Here is an 18404-nt window from a genome sequence, read left to right as displayed (position 1 = left end):
GGAGCAGAGCTAATTTAATTAGATTTTGAATACAAACACATCAGGCTTATAAACATTGGTCCTGTTTGCATATAAAGATCAGTGTACGATGTGATAGTCATCTGCAGGGCACAGTGCCTAGAAAACCATGTGGAATTGTTTAGAAATATTAAAATGATAAAAATTTGTTCTCTCTCACACACAAAACACACAGAGAATACTGGAAGTTGATCGTAAGAATTTTAACTATTTTGCAAGAACGTGTTGTTATCAACATGTTCTCTCTGGACTGTGGGATTCTACTGTTTTTTCCTTTACTTGTTTTGGATTATAATCCCAAAAGACAATCCTGGACACCTTAATTTTGAATATTTAAATCCCTAAAGATCAAAATCCCTAAAGTCTAAATGTTTGAAGTCTGAAATCCCTAACATCTAAAATCGCTGAAAGCACTATCACAGAATAGTTGTATTATATTAAGTGAAACTATTATCTTGTTATTGTCTTTTTTTTTTTTTGAGACAGAGTCTTGCTCTGGAGTGCAGTGGTGTGATCTTGGCTCACTGTAACCTCCACCTCTCTGGGTTCAAGTGATTCTCCTGCCTCAGCCCCCCAAGTAGCTGGGACTACAGGCAAGCACCAACCCCCCTGACTAATTTTTGTATTTTCAGTAGAGACGGGTTTTCACCATGTTGGCCAGGCTGGTCTCAAACTCCTGACCTCAAGTGGTCCACATACCTTGGCCTCCCAAAGTGCTGGCATTTACAGGCATGAGCCATGGTACCAGGCCTTGTGATTGTCTTTATCTGGAAGTCAACTATGTTTTCAGGAGATGTGCGTAGGTGCCAAGCTGACAAAGGGAGGACTTGTGGACCTAATTTTAGGTGTCAACTTGACTGGATTAAGGAATACCTAAAAATCTGGCAAAGCATTATTTTGGGTGTGTCTGTGAGAGTTTTTTCAGAGGATGTTAGTGTGTGAGTCACAGTGAACTATGTGGAGAAGATCTGGCCTAATGTTGGTGGGCAACAACCCAACAGCCTGGGCAGGAAGAGAACAAATACAGAGGGCAAATTTGTCTCTCTCTGAGAGCTAGAACAGACTTTTCTTCTGCTCCTTGGATATCGGAAATTTGACTCCACTAAAGTTCATCACTTTATCACACTATTGACTTTGTGTGTTAGTTTTGTGCATGTAGGTAAAAACGTTGCTGAGATCACTCAAAGAGCTGTGGTGATCCTTCATGGTTTTTACTTGTTCTCCTCAAATTCATCGTGGCATTTCAAATGATTGCAGTTATAAAGCTGGGTGCACACAATCATTGATCATGTGGAATGCACTACAGAATTCACTTTTTGACATTTTCTTCAGAAATATGGTTTGTCTGCTCATACCTGTGCTGCTGTCATTAGTATACCTGGGTGTTTATGCTTGAAAAAATATGTGTGTTATTATTGTCCATTTTATTGTGTGCGGTGGCCTATAAAGTATTCCGTCCTATTTTTATGTTACTCAGATAAATCTCCCCCTAACAATGTAAATAAATGTGTCTTAAGGAATTTTATATGACTTTTCCAAGAATTACGTTTTTGGGGGATTTTAATCTTCTAAGATTGTGATTTTTGTCATCTTAAGCATTAGAGATTTGGGTTTTTTGAGACTTCAGCAGTTGGGATAACTCTTTTGGGATTATGATTGGCTCCCCCTGTACTTTTATGGTGAGAGAAAGTGTGTGTGTGTGTGTGTGTGTGTGTGTGTGTGTGTTCTCCAGTCTCTACAGGTGAATACAATTTCCAGTTTAAATAAATCACATGACAGGTACCAGTCAACCAATTGTCCAGAGGAGTCAAAAGACATTACTAGAAAATGATGGGCCGGGCGGTGGCTCAAGCCTGTAATCCAGCACTTTGGGAGGCCGAGACGGGCGGATCGCGAGGTCAGGAGATCGAGACCATCCTGGCTAACACGGTGAACCCCGTCACTAAAAATACAAAAACTAGCCGGGCGGATGGCGGGCGCCTGTAGTCCCAGCTTCGGGAGGCTGAGGCAGGAGAATGGCGTAAACCCGGGAGGCGGAGCTTGCAGTGAGCTGAGATCCGGCCACTGCACTCCAGTCCGGGCGACAGAGCGAGACTCCGCCTCAAAAAAAAAAAAAAAAGAAAATGATGGAATCTGATTTCCTACCAGTGTAAAAATACTTCCAGTTGATGCTTCCCTAAGACTTAAGATCAACCCTAGAGGTCCCCTATATTTTCTCATCCTGGTCAGGATGAGAGGGCAGATGTGATTACTGACCTTTGAGTTCCCTATAAGCTTAAGATTCCAGGGTTCTGCAATAGCGAGTGAGAATGTGCATTATAAATTTTAGACATTATTGTAGAAACCTAAAATGATGTTACTGGAAATTTTAATACTTTTCACAGGACTTGGTTAAACATCATCAGTTTTCTTTCATTGCTGAAAAATGAAAGAAATCATCCACTCATCACAATACTACGGATGGATATACCAAGCAGTGTAAGGATCTAATAATCTAATTAAAATTCGTTTTGTACTTTTATTTTAGATAAAATGGTATACATGGGCAGGTTTGTTACATGGGTATACTGCATTCACATAGTGACATAATACCCAATAGGTAGTTTTTTAACCCATTCCCCCAGAGTGGCACCTGCAAACCAAGGAATGCCGAAGATTGACAGCAAACCACCAGAAGCCAGTGAGGATTATAGTCTACAGGTTATGGAAAGTGCATCATCTTTCTATGTCTAGCCTGCAGAACGGGGAGAAAATGCATTTCAATTGCCATAAGCCACAAGTTTGTGTACGTTTTAAAAGCAGCTGAAGGACTTCATACATCCTTGGAACCACCTTAGGTACCTGTCCTGCTGTCACTTTAGGCTGTCATGCAGGTTTATAAACAATGGGAGAAAGAATGAGGGAACATCTGCATCTTCTAAAAACCTTCTGGAAACAATCTTTGGATATTTTCTGGTTAAGAGACTGACAATGATAGACACCAGATAACATTATGGACTTTCCTCTATTATCCCCTTTTCATACCTCTATGTTTACTAAAAGAATAGAATTATGTATAGAATGCATGTGCCAAGGGACAGTTCAGAAGCAGTCAATTGCCTAGGTGGAAGTTCCATGTAATCATTAATATTATTTTTTCTCTTATAAATCCTAAAGTCCTAGAACAACGATTGGCATGTAGAATAAACTCAATCATTGATTATGAATAATAGGAGACTCAAAATATTAATCTTTTATTGATCATCATTAGTGTCAAGAGATACAACTTATGTGCTCCTCTCCTTTGTTTTCAAAGAACAATCTAGAGGAGCCTAGACAAACCAGGTGGTACAGTTCAGACTGTACAGTATAATCTATGAGTTCTGCCCTGTGACTCCCATGATCCCTCTTCATCTTCAACAGAGTATTGGTAGGAAAAAGTTCTTTATGAGAGACGTATCATGATCATGAGCAGTTCTTCTTTACTCCAAGATGCAGCCTAAACCCCATAGCTGCATTGTGTGGAATCATCTGAGACCCTCTCTCCTGTCTCCATTCCAACCAGATCTTGACAATTCGTTTTCTCCACACCACCTCCTGCCCTACCAACTCTGGCTGTTTCCACAAATGCTGTGCTTCTAGGCCTTTGTGCTTTTACCTGGGCGTCTCCCTGTCTCCTTTTTGCACTCTCTTCTGCTTAGATGTCTTTCAAGTTGCAGATCAGCCATCAGTTTCCTTAGGGAAATTTTGCTCTCTCCTCTTATCCACACTGTTCCCTGTACATTCATTCCTTCCCACGTTGGCATTAAACACAACCCTGATTCCTGTGGATCATTACAGTCTCTATGATGACCTACAAGTATCATTGCACTTATTATCCTTTGCTTCTCCATGTCCTACACCAGACTCAGAGCACTTTGTGGGCAGGCACAGAGGGCTACTCAAATCATGTTAATTGAAGGAAGTTAATAGGACCTGATAGTGAGGTATTAGCAGCTTCAGTTGGCTGGTGTGTGTGTGGCGGGGGGGGAGGGCAGGACTAGGGGGAACTAGTAGGACCTGACAGAGTAAAAAAAGTACTCTTTGATTTAGGATTCAAAGTCACATAGATAATAGTTTCACTTAATATAATTCAAAGTCACATAGGGAGGAGGTTTGTGTAGCCAGAGGAATGCCAACGTTTGTGCCGATTCACCAGTTTGGCGAAGGGATGTGGAGTAACACCAGGGACAAAAGAGGACTTTACAGAATGATTGAAGGTCTAAAGACAGTGTGCTGAGAGGCAAGTGGAGGATATGACTTGGGCAAAGTTCTAGAGAGGTCTCTGGGGTTATCCTGGGATGAACATACCTAATTCCTCTCCCACCAGTTCATTCCTTCATTGCTTTTCCTCCATGCTATGTGCTGATGTTAAAGTAGAGATGGTTAGATGCTTTATCTCTTACATACTTTTCAGTGTGAAAAGAGAGGAGAAACGAAGAGACCTGAGTGAGTATGTGTGAATGTGTGTGCTCATGTATGTAAAACTTTTAACATTTATTTCCAGTAAGTTTTTTATTCATATATTATATAGTTGTACGCATTTTTGTAGTACATGTGATATTTCAATACATGTATACGAGCGTAGTGATCAAATCAGGATAATTGGGATATCCATCACCTCTAACATTCATTTTTTTCTGTGTTGGGATCATTACAATTCTCTTCTAGCTATTTTGAAATACACAGTAAATTATTGTAAAGTATAATTTCCCCACTGTATTATCAAGTACTAAAACTGATTCCATCTATCTAACTTCCTCCCTTTAGAGAGACTGTATTATCACAGAGCAAGTGAAACATGCACATACTAATAATTATTTCTCACGTTCTAATAATCAGCAGTCCTTGAATTGGACATTAGTGAATTTGTCACTGAGAATACATTTGAGAATGGGTAGATGTCCACAATTACTCTACTATTCAGACACTTTAACTGAAGTTCCATCGTTACAAACTACTTCACAGCATAATGGATCAAATTCAGGATCTTTATATCTCTTTCTTCGGGAAAGTACTACTTTCCTCAATGATGGTTGCCCTTGAGACACTGTTTTCTTCAGCTCCTGTGACAAATTGGGAATTAATTTTGACAGCACGTCTAAGGTTTTTGTATCTTTATTGATTGAGGATGACATCATTTCTGTGAAGTCAAAAAATAGGGTGGAAGGTGAGGAAAATATTCACGTGAAAGAGAATCAGAAAAATTATACAATTTGCCTAGACCACAATGCACTCATTGCCTCGGTATAATTAAACACCAAAGAGAATCCACAAGTACCTTAACATATCAACAACTTACCTTACTTAGAATTGGGCACGTTGAGGTACTACGATATTAAGGATATGCTAACTCCTCTGTCCCCTTTGTGTACTCCTCCAATGACCCTTTAAATGCTTACACCATGTTACTTTTCAGTCTCCCTGACACTGTTTTGATTGATAACTTCCAATGCACTATGTAGTGGATAGCAATAGGGAATTTTTTTTTATAATCACAAGTTTTTAGTAGGAAGATTTAGATATTTAAATCTATATCTACATAAATCTATACATCTATATCACTTGATCTCAGCCAAAAGGCTGAGAATGGATATACATCTATATCTATGTATCTACAGCAAACATTAATATTGGTTATCCATGAATACTTTTCTTTTTTCTTGTTAAATTTATCTATATTTTTCAGTCTTTAAATGAGAATTTTCACTTATTTACTCAGAAAAAAGAGTAAAACTTAAATAGAAATTATAGTACAGCATGCTCTTCCTTAGTTTGTGTTAGAAATTGTTTTGACTTTGTGATATTCTTTCCTTATTTTATAGTAAAATGAAACAAGCTCTGACCAATAATGTAAGAAAAGGAAATAACTTTGAAATCATTATAAAAATCACATAAAATCCAAGAGCGTTCACTGTGCACAATAACTTTAATGAACTCATTTAATGATTGAATGCAGTATATGCATATAGCTTACAAGAGGCAGTTCGGGAGTCACACATTGCTGGTTCAAAACCTATGTCATTTATATTAAATGTAAAACAATGCTTAGTAATTTAACTTGACTTTTCAGAATTAGTACAACCTATTTGCCTGAAGAGAGCAGACTCTGTCTCTTTTGGAAACTGCCCTTGCTAGTTTTAACTTAGCTTGCAATTTATCTCTATGAATACCCTGTTACTCGGTAGTTTAAAAACCGTTCTGGTATTGAACTGTCCTCAATTCTGAAATCTTGCTTTTAAAGAAAATTCTTTGCAGCTTCAAATGTTGAAAGCGCTAATCAGATCTTCAGCTATGATGGTCTGAATGGTGAACTTCCCTTGTCTCTGGTCCCCTTTGATTTCCCCTCTAGTCATCCAGGCAACTTTCTTTCTTTTCCGTCTATCTCTCTCAACACTTTACAAGAGTAGATTCAAAGACATGGGCAGCAAGGTGCTCTGTTGGGGGTGAGACAGAGTTTTTTTAATAAAAAAACTTATAAAAAAAGTTTTTTTTAAGAGAAAGTTTTTGGTGACATAGACCACTGTGTAGCCTAATGACAAAGAGGAGAGTCATTAAGTCTAAGCCCCCTTTCGTCTCACATTCCAGGAACCTAACAGAGGTCTTAGTGTGCTGCCCCCAGGGCCATAGGTGCACAAACAGAAGTGATAATCAGCTCATCACCTCACTGTTTTCCCCCTTTCTTCTTAATTGGAGAGGCCTGGTCCAGGTATCCCCTTGCAAGCACACCTGTTTTCTGGCCTGCCCAGCTTTCCTGGGGGTCCTGGAGTATGCCTCACCTCCTGCTGGTGTTTGAGAATCATCACCTTCTCTGAGGCTTCCCTGTTTTCTCCACCCCATATCTCAGGCTGCCAGGTGGGAAGGGCCTCCCAGGTGAGGCTGTTTTTCTCTTTGCTATTCCTGTAACTTTCACCCTCTCTGCCAACCTACCAGTGAGATTCCTGGTGAGGCCCTTTTAATAAAAGCACATTACAATGAAAAAGCCCAAACTTTTAGGCACTCACCTGTGGTAGAGTCTGAGTTGACTATAGGCAGTCAATGAGATCTGGAACCAGCTTTTTTGGGGGCCGCATTCTGATTTTTCAGCAGCCCTGGGCTCTTACCTGTGGGTAGTCCAGATTCCAGCAGCCATTCTTCTGGGTGTTAGAGATTTTCTTCTTGGTCTTGTCACAAAATGACAGCAAGCTGTTTCCAAACTGGGGACCACATCCCTTCAGCTCTGCTGCTAGGCTTTCTCTAAGGCGCTGGCTCAGCAGCAGCCAGATTGTTGGCAGATGGGACCAGAACAGACTGGGCATCCTAGACCTGGTCTCTCTCGTTCTGGGTGTTTCAGTCTTTCTCTAGAGACTTGATACTGTAGCCTACCAGACTGTGCTGGTGTGTCTCTTCTGAGCTCCAGACTGCTTTCTTCTTGCCTTCACCAGGCATTTATTTCCACAGGGCATTCAGCTCCTGTAGCAATGGTATCAGCTCCACCCCTTTCCCAACCACCTGCAAGGAACTTTCTACCTCAGTTCTTATGTAGTCTCCCTACTTGCCCTACCCACACTCTCATATCCTTCTTTGCTCCCAATGTGCTTCTGCACTTTGCTTGTTTTGAATTTGGTTTTTCTACTTCTTTTTCTTAACTTTCCTTCTCTACTACTATTTTTACGCTTACTAAAATAATGGTAATTTTTAATGTCTTTTGCTTCGGTGAAATAAAAACAAAACTGACCTGTAAGCTCACTGGCTAGAGATTATCTTAGTTAACATTTGGCATATAAGCTTTTAATATTTCTCCTAACTTCCTCCACATTTATTTGTATTTCTTCTTCAAAACATTAAAAGATATTAGATCGATTTCTATATTGTCTTGTGTAGCTATCCATAGTATTTTGATGAGTGGGTGGATCAGTTGTTCATTAGAGAAAGACAACTGGTGATATTTAAACTAGATACTGTGAACATTATTAAAGCTCCAGTAACGTCACTTTAGGCTTGTATAATAATGTTTGAAGTTTACAAGGAACTCTCTTCAAAGGTATGTACTTACATCTGCCCTCCAATGATCGTGAAAGGATGAGAAAACACAGGGACCCTATAGGGTTGACTGTTAAGTCTTGGGAGAGCACCCGTGGAGGTCTTTTTACACTTGGAAGAAATCAGACTGTATCTTTCCACAAATTTCTTTCTTTGAGCTCCCCTGGGTGATCAACTGTTACTTAATTTGAAATTATAATTACTGTCTCTAGAGTCTGGATACCACCCCTCCACACACACACACACACACCCCAGAAAGGCAAGGAGAAAGCAGTAGAATTCAGCAGTTACAGGGAGAACATGTTGTTATCACATGTTCATGCACAAAATTTTATGTCTTTATGACCAATTTTTGCATACTATGTATGTTACAATTTGTGAAGAGGGAGTTTCATCACATTTTAAAGTTTTTTAAAATTATGCTTTAAGTTTTAGGGTACTTGTGCACAATGTGCATGTTTGTTACATGTGTATACATGTGCCATGTTGGTGTGCTGCACCCATTAACTTGTCATTTATGTTAGATATCTCTCCTAATGCTATCCCTCCCCTCTTCCCCCACCCCATGACAGGCCCCGGTGTGTGATGTTCCCCACCCTGTGTCCAAGTGTTCTCATTGTTCAATTCCCACCTATGAGTGAGAACATGCGGTGTTTGGTTTTCTGTCCTTGCGATCATTTGCTCAGAATGATGGTGTCCAGCTTCATCCATGTCCCTAAGAAGGACATGAACTTATCCTGTTTATGGCTGCATAGTATTCCATGGTGTATATGTGCCACATTTTCTTAATCCAGTCTATCATTGATGGGCATTTGGGTTGGTTGCAAGTCTTTGCTGTTGTGAATAGTGCTGCAATAAACATAAGTGTGCATGTGTTTTTATAGCAGCATGATTTATAATCCTTTGGGTATATACCCAGTAATGGGATGTCTGGGTCAAATGGTATTTCTAGTTTTAGATCCTTGAGGAATCGCCACACTGTCTTCCACAATGATTGAACTAGTTTACAATCCCACCAACAGTGTAAAAGTGTTCCTCTTTCTCCATATCCTTTCCAGCACCTGTTGTTTCCTGACTTTTTAATGATTGCCATTCTAACTGGCTGAGATGGTATCTCATTGTGGTTTTGATTTGCATTTCTCTGATGGCCCGGGATGATAAGCATTTTTTTCACGTGTCTGTTGGCTGCATAAATGTCTTCTTTTGAGAAGTGTCTGTTCATATCCTTCACCCACTTTTTGATGGGGTTGTTCACATTTTAAAGTTTTAAACAAATCAGCACAGTTTTGGGGCAATAGACTCATTAGATGTCTCTCACAGTATGGATACATTTTGCATTCAAATAGGACCCTTGTTTATAATCTTGATTTCTTCAGGAAAAAAAAAAATCTGTACAGATCAGATCTTTTTCACTCATATAAGCTCGAGGGCTTACTTGAAATAAACCAATAAATTATTTTAATTCCTAATAAGAAATATGATCTATGTCCCTCATAAATTTGACGATGGCCTGGTCATCATCTGTCAAATGTTGAAAGTTTGTAACTTTTCTAATAATAACTGTCTAGGGTTTCAGGATGGTCAGAGTCAGTGACTTACCTGAGTTTTCAACAAGACAGTTTCTGGCAGAGGCTTCCCAAAAGTGATCTTTAGAAGGTATTTTTATGGGTTACAGAATTTGGGAAACAGTCCATGTGTAATGCTGTTCTTCAATGTAAAAGAATACATAAAGTGAATTTCTAGGTGCCTCTTCAAAGCATGCAAAAATCCTTTCTAAAAATTGTTTTCTATTTTATGTGTTCTGGATATTAAACCCTTATCTGGTACATTATTTGTAATCATTTCCTAATTTTGTGAGTTTTTATTTCAATTTCTTGGTAGTGTCCTCTGATGCACAAAAGTTCTCAATTTTGATGAAGTTGAATATTTATGATGACTTTTTTGGTGTCATATCCATGAAATCTTTGCCAAATCTAATGTCAAGAGAATTTTCCCCTATGGATTTTTTTTTAATTTTATTTTTATTTCTTATATTTAGTGTTTCCTACATCTTGGGTTAAATATTATATATGGTATGAGATGGGGGTTCAAGTTCTTTTTCATATGGATATCCAGCTTTTCCAGCACTACTTGTTGAAAAGACTGTTCTTTACCCTTAGAAATTGTCTTGATGCTTTTATCAAATATCATTTAACCAAATACCAGAGATTTGTTTCTGTTCTCCTGTACTCTCTATTCAATTCCACTGGTCTATATGGCTCTTCTTATGTCAGTACCCCAATCTTTTGATGACTGTAGCGTTATAAAAAGTTTTAAAATCAGAAAGTGTGAGCTCCAATTTTGCTCTTTTTTTAAAAGACAGTTTTGATTATTTAGGAAACCTTGAGATTCCATATTAATATTAGGAAGGTTCTTCTATTTCTGCGAAAAAAAAAAAAAAAAAAGAAAGAAACTAACTTTGGGACTTTCACAGATGTTATAGTGAACCTGTGTACCCCTTTGGGTAGTATTCACATGTTAACAACGTCAAGTCTACTAATCCAGGAAACCTATAAATAAAATAGGTGTTTCCATTTTTAAAAGAATATCTTTCAGCAGTATTTTTCTTAATATACTGCCAAATATTTTATTGTTTTTGATGCTCTTGAAAATGGAATTTTTTTTTATAATTTCATTTTTGATGTTCATTGGCAACCAATGTTTGCATGTATCTTTTTTTGTATCTTGTCTTTTTATGGAAATTGTTCATCAGTTCTAACAATTGTTTTCAGATCTTTAGGTTTTTCTACATATATAATCATATCATCTGCAAACAGAGAATATGTATTTCTTCCTCTTCAATTTTTATGCCTTTGTTTCCCTCTTTTTCTTATCTGATTGGACTGGCAAAATCTTCTACTACTCTGCCAAATAGAAGTGAACATTCTTGCCTTGTTGCTGACCTGAGGGAATAGGCTTCAGTCCTTCATCATTGAGAGTCATGGTAACTAGGCTTATATATGCAAATAAATTAAGCTTATATATATATATCAGTTTCTTGCAACAGTCTTAGGCATACTTTAGAGCACTTCAGTTATATATCCTCAAGACTGAATCTGCTTCTCTTTTACATGTGATAACCAGATTCTCCCCAACTTTCTCATATCTTCTAGAATAGCTACTTTTTATTTATTGTCAACATCAATCAACTCACACCTAACCTAATATCTATGACTCTTAAGGCTTTGATCAACTTTTCACATTAATTTTTAAATTTTGAGATAATGTAGAATCACACATGTGAAGGTCTGAAATAATGGAGAGAGATCCTGTCTACACTGTATCTACTTATTTTCAATGGTAACATCTTGGGAAACTATATTACAATATCAGAACTAGAATATTGACAGTGATAGAATCAAAACATAAAAGTATTCCGATACCACAAGATTCCTCACAATCACACACTCTTCCCTTCCACTTTTCACCCCCTTGCCTCAACCCATGGCAAAATGGTTCTCCCATTCTAAATTTTGTGCTTTCAAAATGTTTTATAAAGCAATCATACATAATGTAACCTTTTAGGAGTGGCTATTTTTTCACTCAGCCTAACTCTGTGGTGATTCTCCTTAGTTGTTTGGTGTATTATATTTAGTAGCTTCTTGTTGCTGAGAACTATTCCATAATATGGATGGAACGCCATTGTTAAATAACTCAGTTTTTAATTCAGAACTATTAGAAATGTAAACAAAAGTTGTTTGGCAAGGAAATTGGGAGGAAAGACACTTTATTCTAGTAAACAGATTGCAGCCTGGGAAGACTCAGCCTCCCATACAAAATGAAAGGTCATTCCAGAGAACAAAGAGAGGTTTAGGGTTTTATAGCAAAAGTTCTCATTGAGGTTTCTAATTAAGTCTGATTATGCAAATGAATGATTCAAATGTGCTTATTCTTTTTTTTTTTTTCCCAATTTAGAAAGTTTATTTTGCCAAAGTTAAAGATGCACCCATGACACAGCCTCAGGAGGTTCTGACGACATGCGCCCGAGGTAGTCGTGGTACAGTTTGCTTTTATACATTTTAGGAAGACATAATACGTCTATCAATACACGTAAGATTTACATTGGTTCCATCTGGAAGGTAGGACAACTTGAAGTGGTGTGAGGGGTTGACAGGGGCTTCCAGGTCATAGGTAGATTTAAACATATTCTGATTGGCAATTGGTTGAGTTATTATCAGTAGGAAGGAATGTCTGGATTATGATAAGAGGTTGTGGAGACCTAGATTTTGTCATGCAGATGAAGCCTCCAAGTAGTAGGCTTTAGAGAGAAGACTGTAATTGTTTATCAGACATAAGATTTGTGTTGATGATTGATGTTAATGCTGGATGGGGTATAGTGAAAGCATGTCCAAACCTCACTTGCCTTCAAGGCCTGAACCAGTCTTTCAGGTTAAATTTTAGAGTGCCCTGGACAAGGAGGCAGTCCATTCAGACGGTTGTGATGGGTGGGAGGCTTCAAACTCTCACCTGACAGTCCTCCAGGTCCCAGTACCAGCTTCTCCTGGATATTAGAAGATCCTCCATTAAGTTTTCCTGCAGAAGACCTCAAGGCCATTCACAATTGTGTTATTACATGACCATTTAGGCAGACATTTAATTGAGCTGGCTTTGATCTAAATGGTTAACTGGCTCAGTAGCACCCAAACTCTTAGAAGGTTGGACAAGAACAGATTGAGCTACCTGGGCCTAGACTCTTTTGCTCTGAACCTTCAGCCTTTTTCTGGGAACTGCTATTGTCACCTACCAACCTGTGTGTGTGTGCCTATGCCGGGCCTAATGCTGCTCTCTCTTCCTGGCTCATCTGGGCTTTTTTTTTTTTTTTTTTTTTGAGACGGAGTCTTGCTCTGTCGCCCAGGCTGGAGTGTAGTGGCTGGATCTCAGCTCACTGCAAGCTCCACCTCCCGGTTTACGCCATTCTCCTGCCTCAGCCTCCCAAGTAGCTGGGACTACAAGCACCCGCCACCTCGCCCGGCTAGTTTTTTTTATATTTTTTAGTAGAGACGGGGTTTCACCGTGTTAGCCAGGATGGTCTCGATCTCCTGACCTTGTGATCCACCCGTCTCGGCCTCCCAAAGTGCTGGGATTACAGGCTTGAGCCACCGCGCCCGGCCTCATCTGGGCTTTTATATCCTTTGGTCTATCACTCAGCTTGAGACAGTGGTTCCAGATCCAGTTCTTTCCCCACTTGCCTTCTTAGAATTTTTACTCAGCTTTTGTTCACCTTCCCAACTCCAGTCTCAAATCCCCCCACATGTTATTACAACAATTCTTAATAATTGCCACAGTTCTTTATACCAAATTTATTATGCCTATCAAGAGAAAATTATAAGACATACTAAAAGGCAAATACTTAGTTGAAGAGAGAGCACCCATTAGAATTCAACCTGGTGTGACAAGAAATTGGAATTAACAATGGGGAATTTTTAAAAATTTCACCTCCATTTTCTCAGAATGTGAACAATTGGGAATTTGAAGTAACTATGATTAATATTCTAAAGGTGCTAATAAATAAAGTAGACCACATGCATAACAGATAAATAATGAAATCAGAGAGATAGCAGTTCAAAGAAAAAAAAAAACCGAAATGAAATGCTAGGCATTAAAGACACTATAAAAGAAATGAAGAGTGTTTTTGGTGGGCTCACAGTAGACTGAAGATGGCTGAAGAAAGTGAGCTTGAGTATGTCTTTACAGAAACTTTAAAGACTGAAGGGCAAGGAGAAAAATGTTGAAAAAATGGAACAGAATATCCAGGAACTATGTGACAACTGTAAAAGGTGTAACTTTTGCTTAATAAGAATATCAGAAGACAAATTAAAAGAAAAGGAGGAGAAGAAATATTTGAAGCAAGAATGACTAAAAATTCCCCAAATTAATGTTAGACACCAAACCATTGATACAGGGAACTCAGAGAGCAACATGCGAAATAAATGAAAAAATGCTATACCTGGGTGCATTATATTTAAGTTATAGAAAAAATGATAAAGAACAACTTTTGAAAATGTCCAGTAGGGAGATAAAACCTTACCTTCTAGAGGAGGAAAGAAAAGAATTACATCCAACTTATCCATAGAAGCCGTGCCAGCAAGAAGAGTGGAATGAAATAGCATTCACAGCAGTTGGCTTTCACCAGCAAGTGCCATCTACTGGCCCAGAGGTTGACCCAAAGGGCTCGTTATAACATCTGCTGACACAAATGCATAGTGCTTGGGAAGGAGACAAGCATCTTGCAACCTCTGCTACTACCATCACTCATGCTACTCTGGCTACCCAGGAGGCTGTGAGCCTGCTTACCTGCTCAGTACATCACTATTACAACCAGGATTTGAGGTCACCACATCAAAGCTGTCCATAAGCAAGTAAATCATACAGTCTTTACCACTAGACAGGCCCAGAAGCAAATAAAGACTTTCTCAGATGAACAAAAATTGAGAGAATTTGTTGCTATTAGACCTTTCCTGAATTAAATATTAAAAGAAATTCTTCCAGTTTTTTTTGAAGATGGCAGAAGAGAGGCTTTGCCAGCTTGCTGTACCCACTTGGAAATAGCAAAATAGTTTGTAGGGGTTCACACTGTGAACTTTTATACAAGAGGGAGCTTGTCAGTTCAACAGAAAATGAAAGAAAACTTCAGATACTGGGAAAAATTAGACAAGCAGAAGCCGACATGGTGGGGTCCAGTAGAAAACTATGAGTGAATCTCCAGTGCATGCTGTAGGGAGACAGTATCTCCTTGATACCCATTCTCACTGAGAAGCCAGGAAATCCAGGCCATGAGAGAGCTCCTTGACCCTACCAGGCCCTGGATGTGACTTTGGGAGCAGTTGGGAGACTGTGAGAAGGAATTGCCCTGTGGTGTGCTCTTCAGGTTCTCTCACAGATATGCACACCAACAAAGGAGGCCATTCCTGAACATAGCTCATAGAGGGATTCACAAGAACCTTCCAGCTGACAGGGGCAACAGTCACTGGTTTGGAGAGTCTCAGGAGGGGATTTGGCAATTTGGTCTAGAGCAGGGGAGGGTCCCCTATAGCCAGAACTGAGATGCAAGTGTGGCATGGGCCCCAGCTGCACAGACTCCAATTGAGCAAACTCCCCACCCCTTAATGGGACCAGAGCAGATGGAGATTTGCCTAGGGGCAGTTTTGGCAGTATTGGCCTAGGCAGTGAGTTTTATGGCCTGGGACAGTAGTTTTGTTGACTGAAAGCAAACTGTATCTGACTTGGTTAACTGTCCAGACTTGCTGCTGAGGCATGAGCAAACGAGACCTGCTGGGCCTGAAGCTTGAGAACACTGCCACTTTCTAGGCTGTTCAGGTGGAGCTGCACCTACTTCCTATGCCTTTGGCACAGCAGTGATTGCTCCATTCCTTGCTGGGCGCTTCTCTGGAGGCCTGAGGACTGCCCCACAAACCTCGTTGGGACCAGTGCTTGTGCCTGCCTCTAGGGGTCCTGAGTGTGGACTTGCCTGGCCCATCTTGACCAGCTTTGCCCTCCCTACCCCAGAAGCAGAGTGCAGAACACAGACCACTGAGAGTTCCACAGTCCATTCCGTCCCCTGAGACACCCACATGCTTCTCCTAGTTAACAAAGGTCAAGTGTAAACCCTACTGCTGCCACAGCAGCTGGCTTTCACCAGCAAGTGCCATCTACTGGCCCAGAGGTTGACCCAAAGGGCTCATTACAACATCTGCTGACACAAATGCATAGTGCTTGGTAAGGAGACGAGCATCTTGCAACTTCTGCTACTACCATCACTCATGCTACTCTGGCTACCCAGGAGGCTGTGACCCTGCTCACCTGCTCAGTACATCACTATTACAACCAGCATTTGAGGTCACCACATCAAAGCTGTCTATAAGCAAGTAAATCATACAGTCTTTACCACTAGACAGGTCCAGAAGCAAAGCCAAATGGCACTACTTAGCGAACATCACAGTCACATACTCAAGTGAAAAAAAAGCCCTACTCTAATGAAAGTAACTTCACATATAAGAAGAAGTGACTGTTTCTCTAGATGTGAAGAAATCAGCATAATAATACTGAAAATATGAAAAAGCAGAGTATCTTGACACCCTCAAAGGAACACAGTAATTATCTAGCAATGAATCCTAACCAAAATGGAATATTCAAAATGCCAGGTAAATAATGCAAAACTTATTTTTAAAGAATCTCAATGAGATCCAGAAGAAATCTGAAAACCAATAAAAAGAAATCAGAAAATCAATCAATGAGACCACATGAAGCGACCAAACCTACCAATCACTGGTATGCCTGAGGGAGAAGATAAAGCAAAATGTTTAGAAAACCTGTTTGGAAAATAATTGACAAAAACTTGCCTAGTCTAGCAAAAGATTTAGACATCCAGGTACAAGAGGCCAAAAGAACACCAGAAAAATATACATTGCAAGATAGACGTTATAACATATATTCACCAGACTGTCTAAAGTCAATATGAAGAAAAAAATTCTAAAATCAGTGAGAGAAAGCATCTAGTCACCTAAAAAGAAAACCCCATCAAACTTGACAGTGGACTTCTTAGCAGAAAACTTACAAGCCAGAAGAGATCGGGATTTTCATAGTGCTTAAAGAAAAACATGTCAGTTATGAATTTTATGTCCTGCCAAAATAAGCTTCATAAATGAAGAAGAAATAAAGTACTTCCCAGATAAGCAAACACTGATGGAATTCACCAGCAGACCAGAAATGCTCAAAGGAGTTCTAAACATAGAAATGAAAGTTCATTATTCACCATCATAAAACACATGAAAGTAAAAACTCGTAGGTCTTACAAAACAATTACACAAAGGAGGAAGAGAAATCAAATGGTAACTTGAAAGAACTCTACTAAACTACAAACAGATATGAAGGCGAAAAGGAAAAAAATCTACAAAACAATTAGATAACAATGGACGTTATGAAGGAATAAAACCTCAAATACCAATAATAACCTTGAATGTAAATAAAGTAAATGTAAATAATATTTATAAATAAATTAATGTAAATAAATTAAAAGATATAGACTGGTAAAATGCATTTAAAAACATGAAACAACTATATTCTCCTTACAAGAAACTGACCTTACTGGTAAAGACACTTACATGTGAAAGGTAAAGGAATGGTAAAAGATACTTCACACAAACAGAAACCAAAAGCAAGTAGGAGTAGTTATACTTACATTAGATCAAGCAGACTTTATATCAAAACAGTAAAAAAAAAGAAGACAAAGAAAATAATTATTTAATGATAGAGGAGTCAATTCAACAAGAAGATATAACCATCCTAAATATGTATGCACCCAACACCAGAGCATTGTAAAAGCAAACTATATTGAGTTTGATGGTCTGAGAAGGACTCTGTACTTCTATATTTGAGTAAGTTATTACCTAACTTACTAGGTAGGCAAGATTGAAAACCTAACTTAGGAGTGTGTGCCTGTAACAATCACTGACTCTTGACCAGTCCCAGCAGCCATACTTCAACCAGTCATACACTGCTGAGTGTTCAAACTGTGTTCAAATAAGGCAAATGCCAAGCTGTAACCCATCCAGCTGTTTCTGTACCTCACTTCTGATTTCTGTACGTCACTTTACTAATTTTGTATATAATTTTTTTTCACCACGAGGTCCCCCTGGAGGCTCTTTAAATCTGCTGTGATTCTGGGAGCTGCCCAATTTGTGAGTTATTCATTGCTCAAACTCCTTTAAATGTAATTCAGCTGAAGTTTTTCTTTTTCCAGATGGTGTCAGAAGTGAGGTCCGGAGTAGGGCTTCTAACAACCCTCAGCAGTGCTGAGTGAACAAGCAAGATACCTTCAGGACTCACTTGTGTCCATTGATCTCAGAGCAGCTGGGGATCATGAATGAGTAAGTTCTCTCTTGGATTTTAGAGCTTCACAGATTTGTGTTTTGAGCCCTCTGAGTTTCTTTGAGCAAATTTCTGATCCAAACTGGGTTTGGAAGTCACAACAAAAACTGGAATGGGTCCAGGAATGGATTTGATGTGGTAATTAATTGGCTTGGATCCAGTTAGAGGCCTCTTACATCTGACTCTGTAAGAAAGAAACTGGTAGCAAATGATAATATAGTAGAGGTGTAAATTTTGGCTTTTAAAAATTCACAGGAATTTTTGTGTTCTATCCCCTTTGTTTCATTTTTCTTACATGCTTAGGTAGTGAAAAAAAATCTTTGGCTAGTTAATCAAGGAAACCTGAGAACAAAGCCAATATTTTAGATAAAAATGGGATCCTTAATTTCTGAAAAACTGAGTTCCTTCAGCTTACACGTTTGGCACAGAAGCAGTGAAGT

At 39.0% G+C, this 18404-nt stretch overlaps 1 protein-coding gene across 1 annotated transcript; it reads right to left on the bottom strand.

Moving 5' to 3' along the window:
* Positions 1 to 4955: 4955 nt before the first annotated feature.
* INSL4 (insulin like 4) lies at positions 4956 to 7334 on the bottom strand. Its single transcript, XM_033238700.1, is given in 3 exon segments — positions 4956 to 5179; positions 7140 to 7178; positions 7181 to 7334. Coding segments are annotated over 3 exon segments (417 nt in total).
* Positions 7335 to 18404: the final 11070 nt, after the last annotated feature.

The sequence above is a fragment of the Trachypithecus francoisi genome, unplaced genomic scaffold, assembly GCF_009764315.1.
Source record: "Trachypithecus francoisi isolate TF-2019V2 unplaced genomic scaffold, Tfra_2.0 Lachesis_group16, whole genome shotgun sequence".
Classification (NCBI taxonomy): domain Eukaryota; kingdom Metazoa; phylum Chordata; class Mammalia; order Primates; family Cercopithecidae; genus Trachypithecus; species Trachypithecus francoisi.
This window is presented reverse-complemented; position numbering and strand designations above follow the sequence as displayed.